The sequence below is a fragment of the Malaclemys terrapin genome, chromosome 1, assembly GCF_027887155.1.
Source record: "Malaclemys terrapin pileata isolate rMalTer1 chromosome 1, rMalTer1.hap1, whole genome shotgun sequence".
Classification (NCBI taxonomy): domain Eukaryota; kingdom Metazoa; phylum Chordata; order Testudines; family Emydidae; genus Malaclemys; species Malaclemys terrapin.
Genome location: NC_071505.1, coordinates 26,498,949 through 26,513,623, shown reverse-complemented (window position 1 = coordinate 26,513,623; position 14,675 = coordinate 26,498,949). Strand labels below are relative to the sequence as shown.

General features: G+C 39.1%; 2 protein-coding genes across 11 annotated transcripts in view; one reads left to right on the top strand and one right to left on the bottom strand.

Annotated features, from left to right (window-relative positions):
• Window positions 1-9,037, top strand: part of SRPK2 (SRSF protein kinase 2) — a 278,856-nt gene extending 269,819 nt beyond the window's left edge. For all 8 annotated transcript variants that reach the window (XM_054018147.1, XM_054018167.1, XM_054018156.1 and 5 more), the window contains one exon: window positions 7,415-9,037. In XM_054018147.1, coding sequence (XP_053874122.1) covers window positions 7,415-7,599 — 185 coding nt within the window. In that variant the 3' untranslated portion in view covers window positions 7,600-9,037. The remainder of the gene's footprint in view (window positions 1-7,414) is intronic.
• Window positions 9,038-11,713: 2,676 nt separating this feature from the next.
• The window catches only part of KMT2E (lysine methyltransferase 2E (inactive)), a 112,451-nt gene continuing 109,489 nt past the window's right edge, over window positions 11,714-14,675 (bottom strand). For all 3 annotated transcript variants that reach the window (XM_054018082.1, XM_054018098.1, XM_054018090.1), the window contains one exon: window positions 11,714-13,974. In XM_054018082.1, coding sequence (XP_053874057.1) covers window positions 12,469-13,974 — 1,506 coding nt within the window. In that variant the 3' untranslated portion in view covers window positions 11,714-12,468. The remainder of the gene's footprint in view (window positions 13,975-14,675) is intronic.

Sequence of the window (14,675 nt, the reverse complement as noted above, 5' to 3'; positions counted from 1 at the left end):
TAATTCATGTCCAATCTATCTAGTATGTTAGGCTTAGTTTGTTTATTTGCTAGGTAATCTGCTTTGATCTGTTTGCTATCAGTTATAATCTCTTAAAAATCTATCTTTCTGTAGTTAATAAACTTGTTTTATGTGTTACCATAAACAGTCGCTGTGCCACACTGCACGTTGTAATAGGGGTGAGGGCCACTTTTCCAGGACACTCATGTGGAGTACCACAATTAACAGTCCTGCAGGCAAAGGTGAGGGTTGTGTCATAGGACAGACTTCAATTTGGTGCTCTTCCAGTGGCAAGGACCACTGTGTCAATCTAGGACTAGACACTGTACCTTCTTTGATTTTACCAGACAAAAAGATATTTTAAGGGAGTATGAACAGTGAACAGTTTTGTGTCTCCTAACTCTATCAGATATCTAAAATGTGTCAAAACATGTTTTTCACAGGGCAGTATCCTAATTTTCAACTCAATTCAGTACCTTGTAAACATAAGCAATACATTGTTGTTTTTCCTGTCATGATAGTTCTGAGTTAACACAGCTGAAATGGTTGTCTCCCTGGTTGCTACAAACAATGCAAAAGGTTTTGTATGATCTGGTGTGAAGAACTGGAGTTTGTTTTTAAAACTTCTTTACACTGCTTGGGTTTGCTGGGATGTGTCAGTTCCCACCTCCCTTTTCAGGAGCTAGTACAGGGTGCAGTGATTGCTTTGTAGTCAGACATGAAGTCTTGACAAAACCTTGTCATGCCCAGCAGGGGATAGCAGCGCTGTTTCTGAGGTACAGACGGACAGCTCCAAAAATCACTTAACTTTTTATTTGTCTGGAGCTTGCTGGCCAGGTTGTAGGGTTAGTCCCAGAAAGGAAACCACCTGCAAACAGGGTTTACAGTGCTTTTAAATGGCTTTCCCTGTCAGCAGTACGCATCAGAATATCATCTATATCAGGTATCAGAGGGGTAGCTGTGTTAGTCTGAATCTGTAAAAAGCAACAGAGGATCCTGTGGCACCTTTGAGACTAACAGAAGTATTGGGAGCATAAGCTTTTGTGGGTAAGAACCTCACTTCTTCATCTTGCTATCTACATCAGGGGTTCTCAAACTGGGGGTTGGGACCCCTCAGGGGGTCATGAGCTGTCAGCCTCCACCCCAAGCTCCGCATTGCCCCCAGCATTTATATAATGGTGTTATAAATTAAAAACTCTTTTTTATATATTTAAGAGGGGGTCGCACTCAGCGGCTTGCTATGTGAAAGGGGTCACACAAGTCTGAGAACCACTGATCTATGTATAGCACAACATTTTCTTAATAAGTTTTACCCAAAGCCATTAGTTGTATTTGTTTGCAACCTCGAGCATTTCAATCTATTATACAATTACTTAGTTTTAATACCGTTATTTTTTTCCATTTACAAAACATCACCAAATAGATTTTTGTTCCTTAATAACATGTACTTTACATCACAATTAATCATAACTTTTGGATAAGATTATTAATGGTTAAACTCCATTTCTTATATTCGCTGATCTTTCTTGGTGCTGGGTTGATTTCTGTTTCCAAAACACACAGCCATCTGAAGAAGAAAACACAAACTAACATGGCTCCTTTTTGTAGCCATTATAGGATCTTAATTAATTAGCATGATTTGCTTATGTTACTTTTACCCCTTTTACAGCATACACTGCATATTCCATGGGGGGAAATGCATGTTCTTTCCGTCGTTTAACTTCCACCTTTATTTGCTATCACAATATATTAGCGGTGTCAGTTTTCACATGAAGTGTAACTCTTTGGTTTTGTGCTTCAGGGTTCCCATGAATTCTTATCAAAGTGAGTGTCTGATTACTCAGGGCCACCTTAAGGCTCAGTGTTCCTAACATTTCTTCTCTTGTGCACCTCACCCCTGCTGTTGCTCCAAAGGTGCACTGTCTTTTTAATTTTTCATTCTTCTCACGCAACTCTTATAGTTGCTGTTTGATTACTGAAAAAGGATCAGGGTCTCTTTCCACTATCCAGGTTCTGGCCACCATAGCCACTTTAGTCTTTATTTACATAATATTGAACCTTATAAAACCAGTGAGGTACCCCAAGAGTTAAACGCTAAATAACAAAGCCAAATAACACTAGCTACCTGTGTTTGACAAAAAATCGTCCATAGTCAAATGATTTAAATCAGAGTGTCTCTGGGCCTGCAGCAGTCATTTATAATTGATTGTTTACAGACCATTCCTTTGGGAAAGGGCCCATTTTCCTTCAGAATGGCTGAAAAGGCTTCTGGGGCCAAAAACAGTGGTGGTAGTAGCCACCACCCGACCCCCTTGTATAATTTGTTTGACTACCAGGGTTCCACCAAATGTGACTATACCAAGCTGTACTGCCATAACTGAGTTTTATTATCAAATCAAGCACTCTCTTCTTCTAACACTTTCACTCTTTAAGGTTTCCACAACCCCTGACTGTTTAATTCCCTCCAAACTCTGCAGTGTTAATTTGTGCAAAAGCTCCTTTAACCCCCCTCTCTCTTTCCTTAAATCACTTACTTATCTCCCAAAATGACACATTTATCAGCCAATTTCTCTTGGCTGCACTGAGCTTATCTTTGTGATCTTTTTAACTCATTCTTCAAGGTGGTGCACTTTGCCTGCAAAGAGTTAGCCACCGAGTACAGTCCCTGTAACATGTCTGTGCTTTCTTTACCTTGGGATTGTTTAAGAAGGCAGTATTAATATTTGTCACCCTGGTCGCCCATGGGTATTTTGCTTTTAAGATTTCAATGGCATTCAACAGACATCTGCCATGCTTTCCTAATAATGTATCTATTTATGACATTCAACAGACCTTTGCTGTGCCCTGCCAGGCATTGTTTTACATAGCAATCCAAAGTACCTCTCTCTAGTCCCCTTCTGTTACGAATTTCTCTTTAGAAGAAACTTCTGTACTTGCCCCAGAGGGATAGGTTGCTACCCCTTCTCTCTGGGGATTCAGAGCAACTGAAATTTAATGTCTGGCATCCCTTTGTGGGTCTCCAAAATGCTGGAATTATTATTTGAAATTATTAATATGAATGTGGGAAACCACCAAACACTAATTTAATCATAAAATCCTTTATTAAATCCAAATGATTTATACAGTTGCTCTAAACATTCCCAAAAAGCCTAAATAATAAGCAATTTACTACATCCAAACGGTAACCAAACATTTATAGGTATTTAATCAAGATACTTATAACCGGGATAAACCTAGGGTGCTTAGACCCATATTGGTTGGCTCCAGTGTGGTCAGGCAGGTATTAGCAATGAACCCTTTAAGAGTTTACTTTTTATACCCTTTAACAAACAAGTGATGTCATTGCCAATTACTAATTTCAACTAGAAACCAGCTTGAGACAACTGACCCTTATTTTCAGTCCTATCCCAGATAAAATGTACAACCTCCTTTCTTTCCAAGGCTTTTCCTCTCTCTCTTCCCTTCCTTCTTGCTAACCAACAGAACAGTGGGAAGGTTTGTGCTTGTTTATTTTAAGTCAGTTTTTCTTTGTCTTGTTACTGCAGCTGTAACCATACATCCTTCCCACAATTCAAGCCAGCCCACAAACATCAGGTAGACACTGCCTCCAGTTTCTGGGACACACAGAGGCAAACACATTTGTAATGTCTCATGCCACACTACATATTAGATGTCTACAGGCATAGCTCAGATCTGTTTACAGACCAAAGAAAGACAGGTTAGACAAACCTCTCTTGATGCCCTACCAGGTTAGACCCTCCCTGGATTGGTGGAAAGATCCAAGAAATGTCTGTACAAGGGTCCTGTTTACACAACTCCCCCAACATTACTTCTGACTCCGGATGCATCCCTAATTGGCTGAGGAGTGCATCTCAACAACTTTAAGACTTAGGGCAAGTGATTGCCCACGGAGACAACTCTCCACATCAACCTCCTTGAACTCAGAGCAGTCAGAAATGCTTGTGCTCACTTTCTTTCACTGCTCAGAAGTGCACACATAAAAATTATGACAGACAATATAGCGTTCATGTGTTACAGAAATTGTCAAGGGGGAGCCAGATCATCCTCCTGTGCACAGAAGCACTAAAGCTATGGAATTGGTGTGTTTGCCACAGTGTTTTCTTATCAGTGGCCTACCTACGAGAATCGCAGAACATAACAGTAGACAGTGTCAGTCACAAGTTCTCACATGATCACGAGTGGGAAATGAACCCAGCAGTGCTCCACAGTATATTCTATCAATGGGGGACCCTGACGATAGACTTGTTTGCTTCTTACCTGAACAGGAAATATCCACTCTATTGCTCCAGAGCCAGCACCGGGAAACGCTCATTAGAGGACGCTCTCCTTCTCCCATGAGACAAGGGTGTCCTATATGCCTTTCCCCCATTCCCTCTGCTGCTGAAGGTCCTGATAAAAATAAAAAGAGAAAAAGCAAATGTCATACTGATTGCTCCCACCTGGCAAGACAGACGTGGTGCCCGTACCTGACACAGCTGGCGATATGTCCACCAACCCCCTTTCCTCCCCTTACCTCCTCTCTCAGAACGAAGGACAAAGTATCCATCCCAACCTGTGGATCCTCCGGCTCAAGGCTTGGCTCCTTCATGGTTCCAGCACATAGCGAGTTGCTGTAATGAGGAGGTGCAGGAAGTGCTACTACACAGTAGAAAATCGGCTACCCAACACACTTACCTGCAAAGTGGATTAGGTTTCAAGTTTGGTGCAATTCCCGACAAATTACCCAACGTCTTCCACCCTCCCTGTGGTATTGGACTATATACTGGATCTCAAGAGGTCAGGGCTATCCCCCAGTTCCGTAAAGGTACACCTTGCAACTATAATAGCTTTCCATCAGCAAATAGAGGGCTACTTGGTTTTTGCCCATCAAACTACAAAGAGATTCCTCAATGGCATAGTGAACCTCTATCCCCAACCCGGACAACCCACTCCAACATGGGACCTAAATCTAGTTTTTAAGAGCCTGACTAGACTGCCCTTTGAACCTATGGTCACTTCTTCACTTACATATCCATCAATGAAGACGGCATTTCTGGTGGCCCTCACCTTGACGAGGAGGATAGGGGAGATAGCAGCACTAATGGCATCACCCCCACCCCTCCACAGAATTCTTTAAAGATGAGGCTACTCTTAGGCCAGATCTGAAGTTCATCCCCAAGGTGACCTTGTCTTTTCACATAAACCAGCTGATTCATCTCCTAACCTGTTATCCAAAGCTTCATCATGATACCCGGGCAGCTATACTGTCTACACTAGACATTAGGAGAGCCTTACCCTTTTATCTGGACAGGAAAAAGGCCTTTAGGAAATCTCCTAATCTTTTTCTGTTCATTGTGGAAAGGTCAAAAGGTGCAGCAATATCGGCCCAAAGATTCTCCAAATGGGTCTCAAACATAAGAACGGCCATACTGGGTCAGACCAATGGTCCATCTAGCCAAGTATTCAGTTTTCTGACAGTGGCCAATGCCAGATGCCTCAGAGGGAATGAACAGAACAGGTAATCATCAAGTGATCCATCCCCTGTTGCCCATTCCCAGCTTCTGGCAAACAGAAGCTAGGGACACCATCCCTGTACATCCTGGCTAATAGCCATTGATGGATCTATCCTCCATGAACTTATCTAGTTCTTTTTTGAACCCTGTTATAGTCTTGGCATTCACAACGTCCTCTGGCAGGGAGTTCCACAGATTGACCGTGCGTTGTGTGAAGAAATACTTCCTTTTGTTTGTTTTAAACCTGCTGTCTATTAATTTCATTTAATGATCCCTAGTTATTGTATTATGAGGAGTAAATAATATTTCCTTATTTACTTTCTCCACACCAATTATGATTTTATAGACCTCTGTCATATCCCCCCTTAGTTGTTTCTTTTCCAAGCTGAAAAAGTCTTATTAATGTCTCCTCATACGGAAGCCGTTCCTTACCCCTAATAATTTTTGTTGCCCTTTTCTGAACCTTTTCCGATTCCAATACAGTATATCTTTTTTGAGATGGGGTGACCACATCTGAACGCAGTTGGCAGGAAACCCTACGGGGTGCAGGTAGGTTTTTTCTGGAAGGAGCAGGGAAGGGAAAAGGAGTTAGTATGGAGAATAGAAATGAGGAAGCAAGACACTTTAGGAAAAAATGGGGTCCATTCCTGATTAGCTTGCAAGCTCTGCCAGTCATGTCAGAGCTTGGAACGGCAGAAGGGATGGATACCTGTCACTGAGCAATTCTTAAACACTTAAAAAGTCCTACTGGAATTTCTTGCAGAAAACGTTTACCTAGAGTTAGTGATCGAAGTATCTACCCCTCAGCCAAAGACTCTTAGAGAATGTTAAAGTTTCCTCAGAATGCACTAACCCTGAGGCTTGTCATGTCAAATTCAGGCTCCATTTTACAAAAACATCCAAATGTTGGGAGTATGCAAATAGCCTTTGCTCAGCCTCCATAGTGACACCATGGGAACAATCAGAAACCTTAAACCTTATCCTGCCAGCACACGAATTTATTGAGAGAAATTTTGTGTATTTTGTCACTGGTGATGTATCTGAGTAATGGATAGATAAGAAGAATAAGCTGTATTGGGATAGTATGAGAAGGGACAAAGCTAAAGTTGTTTGCATGACCACATCTGCAATTGCTAATGTTCCAAAAAAAATGTGTGTGTGAAGTCAATTCTTAATTTGGGCTTTCTAATGGTTTTTCATTTTCTTTGTTTTTTGATGATATATAATTGTCAGTTTGACAAAATAGAGTCAATGAAAACTCTATTTTGTGTAAAGACAAGGTATTCTCCTTTTGTAAATAGTAATATTCATAGCAATACTCCTGGAACTCACCAGTATAAACTGGAAAAGTGTTGTCTTAATTTGCTTTAGTGTCATGAAAGATAAATGACTCTTTCAGATAGTTTTTGCATACAGTGTTAGCAATAGGACATGCTGTACCTATTGATACCAAATTAAAGTGCATTTCATTGTGTTTGATACTAGAAACCTCCACTGTTGCAGATGATTTTATTAGTATTCACTCTAATTTTATTTAGCTTTTCTTTGAGAAGTTAGTTTTTTTTTAAAGCCAGTATCATTAAGTATATTGTAAGTACATGCTTTCTTATAAAAGAAAGGCAGAATACATGAAGGTAGAAACATAATAGAAGTATGTTTACAGTGGTTTTCAGGTCTAGGATACTAATTTCAAAGGAAATAATGCCTCAGAATGCACTTTAAGAAAGGTTTTTCATTTTTGTCAACTGAATAAAACACTGGATGGGTTATTTTCAGGGAGAACTGTAGTAACATACTACACTAGCCTGCCTAAATAGTTTAGGCATGCAGTGGGAAGAGAGACTGAACCAGTAATAATTAAGGATAATGAGAACTTTCTGACAGAACATTTTTATATGCAGGAGAACTCCGGCACATTACCAAGCTAAAACCTTGGAGCCTCTTCGATGTGCTTGTGGAAAAATATGGTTGGCCTCATGAAGATGCTGCACAGTTCACAGATTTCCTGATCCCCATGCTAGAAATGGTTCCAGAAAAACGAGCTTCAGCTGGAGAATGCCTTAGGCATCCATGGTTGAATTCTTAGCAGAATCTTCAAACGTAACATTGAACCAGCAACCACTTCCAGTGCATCGGACCTAAATGGTGACTGTCACAAATTCTTTAACAGGATCACAAGTGAGCTGGCTTCATCCTCAGACCTTTATTTTGCTTTGAGGTACTGTTTGACATTTTGCTTTTTGTGCACTGTATTCTTGGGGAAGGGTAGTCTTGTCTTCAGCTGGTAGTTTACTGACCCACTCTCTTCAGAAAACACTTAACGTGTCTTTAAGCATCATTTCTTGTGTTGTGTGGCATTCAAATGTCAAACTTTTGAACAAACTATTCCCCCCCCCCCCCATCTCTCTGTGTTTTGGCAGGTTTGTAACTATTTATGATGAAATATTTTAGCTGAGTATTATATAATTTACAAGTTTGACATTATCAAGTCAGAACTGAGAAATGGCAAGGAATTGTACAATTTTATTTTCTGACAAAGGGACATCATTCTTGTATTATAGTGTATGTAAATGCACCCTGTAAATGTTTATTTCCATTTAAATATGGGATGGGGACTCGGATTTCAGAGTAAAGCTACTAAGTTTAAAGAGCTTTGTAGCATACAAATTGCATGTAGCGGACTTCAAGCTGCTTTAAGGATTTGTGTAAACTTTCCATTTTGTAGAAGTTCCTGTACATTAGATTATAAACAAAGTGGCTCTGGTTTACAAGACTTCATTCCACAAATGGCACTTTAAAGGAAGGCTAGACTTCTTTCTAATGATAAAGTATGCATTATCATTTAGCACTCCCTTTTTGAATTTTTGCCTATTTTAAGTGCTTTTAAGGAGAATATAGCAATTTCCCCTACAATGTGATAGTGAAGATATGGTATCATATGGTGTTGCCTTTTTATAAGCACTGTAATTTGTACTATACCCAAAAGATTAAAAGTGAGCATGGGAAATATTCTGTCTAGAATTACTGATAATATGTGCTTGGGATACGAAAAGGATTGAGCAAAAAGCAAATATAATTTAGAGGACAAAATAATTAAACTTTTGAAACCGCTCATGTTCATTCCATTCATAGCTTTACATGCTCCTAAAACAAATTGCACTAGCTTTTTTCCCCCCCATGAATTGTCATATATAGCAATTAGTTTGCCCTTTGTAAATTGCGCGCAAAATTGTAAATGTTTTAAGGGGGTGAAAAAGCTAAATAGACTCAAAGTCATAGGCAATACAGATTTTAGAATGTAAAATATGGAGGTGTATTTTGCCCTCTTTTAGAAGTCAGTGGGATGAATGTAAGTTTATTTCTGGTTTTACATAATTATGGTGCCACTTTTTTGACTGTCCATTTTAAATTTATTCACATGCCTTTGCAATAACTAGATTGTGAGAAGATAGCTCTGTGTTGTAACAATAACCAATTGTTTGAGGTGCTTGCAGTTGTCTAATTAAAGTGTTTTGTTTTTTTCAGACATTGTGCTGGTCATTCAAATGCTTGATAATGGTAAATCCAACTGTTTTGATAGTCACATTTCTCAGTAGGTTTTTCAGCCTAGCGTACTAGAAATGCCAGTTGACAATTCCTTTGTAAAATTTCTGTATACGAGCTGAAAATATTTTACTTAATACATTAGAGCTAAAACTGCACCTGCAACAGTTAACTCATTGCTTGTTCAGACTCAAACAAGTTCTGTGGAATGCCATTTCTAAGTTAAAGTAACCTTTGCTTGCTTTTTGACCTTCTGTGTATACGTCCAATAATTAAAAATGCAGATTATTTAAAAGCTCTTGCTAGAGTACAACACACTATGCTATTCAAGAGACTTTCAGCCACATCTGTCACTGCTAACATTTGGGTTTCAGGGCAGAGAGCACTGGCAGCCATCTACTTAAAAAAAAAGCTTTCCAATACAAAGTCCTTATTAAAGGCAGCAAGGATAATATTGCTAGTGTGAAGACAAAATGCTGCAATGAAAGCAAGAGAAGACAGAGGTAAAATTTTCTGCTTCACTCTGGAGTTGCCTTTAGGTTCATCGTGCTGCAACAAGTGAAAAATTTTCAATACAGGAAGGAAAGAAAAACTTAAGAACTGAAATATTAGTTAAAACATATGTCACTTTCTAGGCACCAAAGCAGATATTCCAATATAGTACAGCTCTTTGCACTACTGTAGCTATTTTTATAAAAGTTACTGGTATCCTAACATTCAGTTATTGGTGGTAACTTAAACAGTACCATTTCGGACATTTACTATGATATCTTTTACCCATTTCTTTGAAAAGCTGTAGCTACTCAATTTAAACTGACAAAATGTTTTTGACTTTGTCTCGTACAAAATATAAGTTCTTGCTTCCAAGCTAGCTAATGATCCACTCACTTATTTTATGAATGCAATGGCTTTGAACACCACAGTAAAGTAATAAATTGTGGATCTATAGGGTTGGGATAAGGAGGTTATTTGTACAAAACTCTGGTCAGTGGTGTTGACTGTAAGCTATCGGATCGTTTAATTAGTTGATAGTCTTGGCCAATTCCTAGTAGACTTTGGGTGCTAGACTCAGGAGAAAAAACAAGGATGTGAATAGTAATGGAACTGAATTATCTTTCCTGGAGTAGTAAGAAAAATCAATTTCTAATGCTGTTACCAGTCCAATGCCTTCTTTCACCAGTAGTAGTTGCACATAAAGACAAAGCAACAGTTCCTCTTTACTCAGTCTGATATACTAGCTTTTTATAAACTGGTGGATGTTCTTGATCCTTAAAAAAAATTTACATCCACATGCCATCAGTTAGTTTCACAGGGCTAATTAAACTTTTACTGTTTCTTTAAAATTACATGCAGCCAACTGAATTAGTTTTAAGATCTAAAATAATTAGTCCTACTACCAGACTGGTATTTAATAAGACGATTAAAGACTTGTCTTTATGTTCTATAGCATAAAAAGTGGGGCACACATTTATTCTGTATTCAAGCATAGTGGCCATATCTTAGCTACCATACAGATATCTTATCCTAGATATATCATCAAATTAAAACACTGAACTTGCATTTTAACAATAAGTTTTCTGACTGTATTTATTCATTTTTTGTTAAGTCCATTACCCCCATGTTACTCTTGAGCCACAAAGACATACCCATCTCCTCTCTTTTGGTAATAAAGTTCATAAATCGTTCATTTTTATGTTGAAATGTCTTCTCTTCACAATGTAGGTGGGTCATTTATTGTAAGTACTGCACTATAACAATGTCTTAGTGTATTTCAGGAATTATTTTACAAAATCTGACAAACCTAAAAGTTCAAAATAGAATTCCAACATGTATGAATAGGAAACATACCTAGATAGGAACTAAAATATGTGCAAATGTTACTGTAGTGTATCTTCAAGATCAGAATAACCAATATTTGAATGGTATGGATCTAGTCTGTAACTGTACCAATGTATGAATATTTATCATGTACAATGCATAAACTGTGTGGATTAGTTTTGTATAATGTAACATGTTTCAGTAAACTGACACTACACTGATATTCCAAGTAGCTTTTCCTCATCTCTAATCACTAAGATTAGCAGGAAAAGAACACACTAACCTTTAATGCAGTGGTTCTCAAACTTATTTCATCATTGCCCCCTCTTCTTTGTGTCTGTAGTAGTTTACATCTCCCACCTTCAGAGCTGGGCACCTGGTAGCTGTGAAGGCAGCACAGAATTAAGAGTGGCATGTATTGTCACCCTTACTTTTGCACTGCTGCTGGCAGTGTTCCTGCGTGCCCAACCAGCAGCTGCTGCTGGCAGTGTTCCTGCGTGCCCAACCAGGAGCAGCTGCTCTCAGCTCTGAATATGCACAGTAAGTTCCCCACCCACCCTGTAAAGCTTCTCAAGTCCCCCCAGTTTGAGAACCTCTGCTTTAATGGACAGCTTCACAGATGGAATAGGCAATTGGTCAGCTTTCCTCAGTCAGTTTTTCATGCAGGAGGAATAAAGTATCCACAAAATGGGAACACAGATTATTTTTGAAGAGGAAATAAATTACTGCCATCACTTCTAATTATAGCACGCACAAGCCTGGCAGATTTTTAAATAGCTGGACACATAGTCACTTATAACCTTATTTTTCCTTAAATACACAACTCTCAGGACAGTGTGTTAAAACTGACATAATTGTGATTTATTAACATGAATTAAAATGCCCAACCAGTGCTGCAATGTGACAGTATATTAAAAAATTAAAGATCATATACTGTACTACTTCCACAAAGATCACACATTTTTGCAAAAGAGACTTGTCATTATGTACAGTACTATATCAAATGAAAGAAGCCTTAAGCAATTTTACACGCAAAAGAAATAGTATTTACAGCAGTTGTCAGAGATATTAGAAACAATCTATACATTAAATTACATTTCTGCAAATAACTGATGAAACAAAAGTCATGTCCACGCCAAACTATAAAAATCTGTATTGCATTGTTTTCTAGCTATATGCACACAAAGAACTGTTGACAGAAGAAAATGAAAAACCTATTCGTGCCATTTCTATCAGTGTACTTATTTAATTACATATGTATAAAAAGTAATATAGAAAACATTCACTAAATGAATTTAACTGCAACAATAAAATTTAAAGATTATGCAGCATCAAATCTACTGCCAGAAAAAACTGGTGGAATGTTCACTTACAAAATAAAAAGAAATACCTAATACTGGCTGAACAGCACATTTTCAGGAATTTTTAAAAAAGCAAAAAAATGGAAAGAATACAATGAAAGAGCACTGGTGTTTGCTTTTATACAAAGTATCATGTACAAGCTTTAAAAAGTACCTTGAACAGGTACATATGAAATATACACAGTTTATCTTACAGAAACATTTTTAAAATGTTTAGGAGCAAGGATCCCATTTTAATGCCACCCAGAACCATGGTAATTATTTTGAAAAGTTGGTGGCACCTGTGCTCTGTGAATAGGAATTTGTCCAGGCACTGGAGATGCCTGCTGAGGTCCTTGCACCCCATGAGGAAGGGTTACAGAGCCAGGATGAGGACAGAACCCTGAAGCTGTAGGTGTTGGAATACTGTTTGGTCCTTGAGGTTGGATATGAGGACCTTGACAGTGAGGTCCTGTTCCAGCAGGTTGATGTTGAGGTCCAGGTCCCAAGGTTGTATGATGTGGGGCTTGTGATGAATAGGAAGATACACTTGAATGAGCACTTGAAGGAAAATGTGGGGGTCCTTGATGTGATGCATGGTGTAACCCTTGTGCTGATGCTGGGTGATGCCCAGAGCCTAAAACATTGGAAGGTGGAGGCGGCGGGGGTGGAGGAGCTGAATTTACTACATGCTGGTGTTGTGCTTGCAGACCTTGATGTCCTGTTGTGGAATGAGGAGGTTGATGATGGGGTAGAGGACCTGGGGGTGGAGGTGGTGGTGGCAAATGGTGACCAGCAGCTTGAGAATGAATGTGTGATCCAGGGGCTACTGCCACGGCATGAACTGGACCTACTACGTGTGCTACAGAATGCTGCTGATGGGAACTTTGCTGCTGTACAAGATGAGGTCCTGGAGCAGGTGGTGGTGGAGGAGGAGGAGGAACAGCAGATGCTGAAGCCTGGTGATGAATACTGGGGTTCTGAGATGGCAAAAAATGCCCTGCAGTTACATGGTGTCCTGGAACTGCTTGCTGGCCCGTAGTGCCAGGAACTGCTTGATTTGGTCCAGAAGAGAAAACAGTTTGTTGGGGTATGCTACCCTTTAACTGACTATAACTCTGAAAGTTTCCGGAGGGCTGCTGGTTTTGATAGTAAGTAGAAGAAGAAGGGGGTGGGGGAGGAGGTGGGGGCGGTGCACTGCTGTTCAAATTTTGTTGGTTAAACTGACTATAAGTTGCTGAAGATTGTCCTGAAGGTGCCTGAGTGAACAACTGTCCACTAGCCTGCTGCTGACTACCAGGCTGAAGGTTCTGTGCTGCTGGATAAAAACTTCTGTGTGTTTCTCTCTGAGGTGTTCCAACTTGAGGTGACTGTGGATGATGAGGTCTGTACGGAGATCCTAACTGTTGTGAGTGAGGCTTTGGTGAAAGATAACCATGCTGTACAGGTGTGTGAGGAGTAGATGATTTTGGAGGATTTTCTACATGAGGTGAAGGGGGACAGTGCAGTTTCAAAGGTGCAGAAGGCAGCTTTTGTGAATGAGAAAGTTGCTCTGTTGAACTACGCAAATGCGACTGAGATGGGTGAGTTTTTGAAAGTACTTGGACGTTATTTGTCAGTTGTTTTTGTTGCAGCTCAGATTTTGGATGATTCACATTCTCAGCCTCTGGAGTATTACCTGCAGTTTCCCAGTGAGAATCTGGTTTTGTGGGTGTTCTCCCAATTGACTGCACTGAAACTACAGGACCAGGTGAAGAAGGCTAGATAGATGAAGAGAAAGAACAAAGTCAGTGTAACTTTACTTCAAAACATTTTAAAATATTAAAACCACGGTTTCTTAAAAATAACTTTCACCAAGTAAGTGTTTTAGAAATCAAAAAGATGTTTTCCTTTGGCAGGTGCACAGGATGTATGTTCATTATTTAAAAAAGAAGATAGATACAGGTGGAAGTCTAAGCTTTCTTAATGGTAGCATTATCCTCATGATGAAGTGTTACCAAAATGCATTAAAGCTTATTATTTATACAGCATACAAAGTGTCCCAGGTTTAAAAAAACAAAAAAAAACCACCCGAGAAGATGTTACTACTTGAAATATCTTACAATCTACGTTATTTATAAAAGCCCTGGACTGCTGCTACTAAGGGATTAACTTCAAGTTCTATACAGAATAATTTACAGGTTTCACATCAAACTTCAAATCTTAAAACTGGGATAATGTGAACAAACAGACTGAACATTACAACCTGAATTCCTCCATTTAATATTATGGCAGTAGCTACTACTACACAGCTTTCTTCCTATCAGTGTTAATTACCCTCACTATTAAAAATTTGACACTTTATTTTCAGTATGAATTTGAGCATGTAGATTAGAGTTCAGATTCCTTGTAAAATTATATAGTGATCTATTTTGTTTTTTAAATCAAAATGCAAAACCACTGAAACAATTTGTCTCCCAAA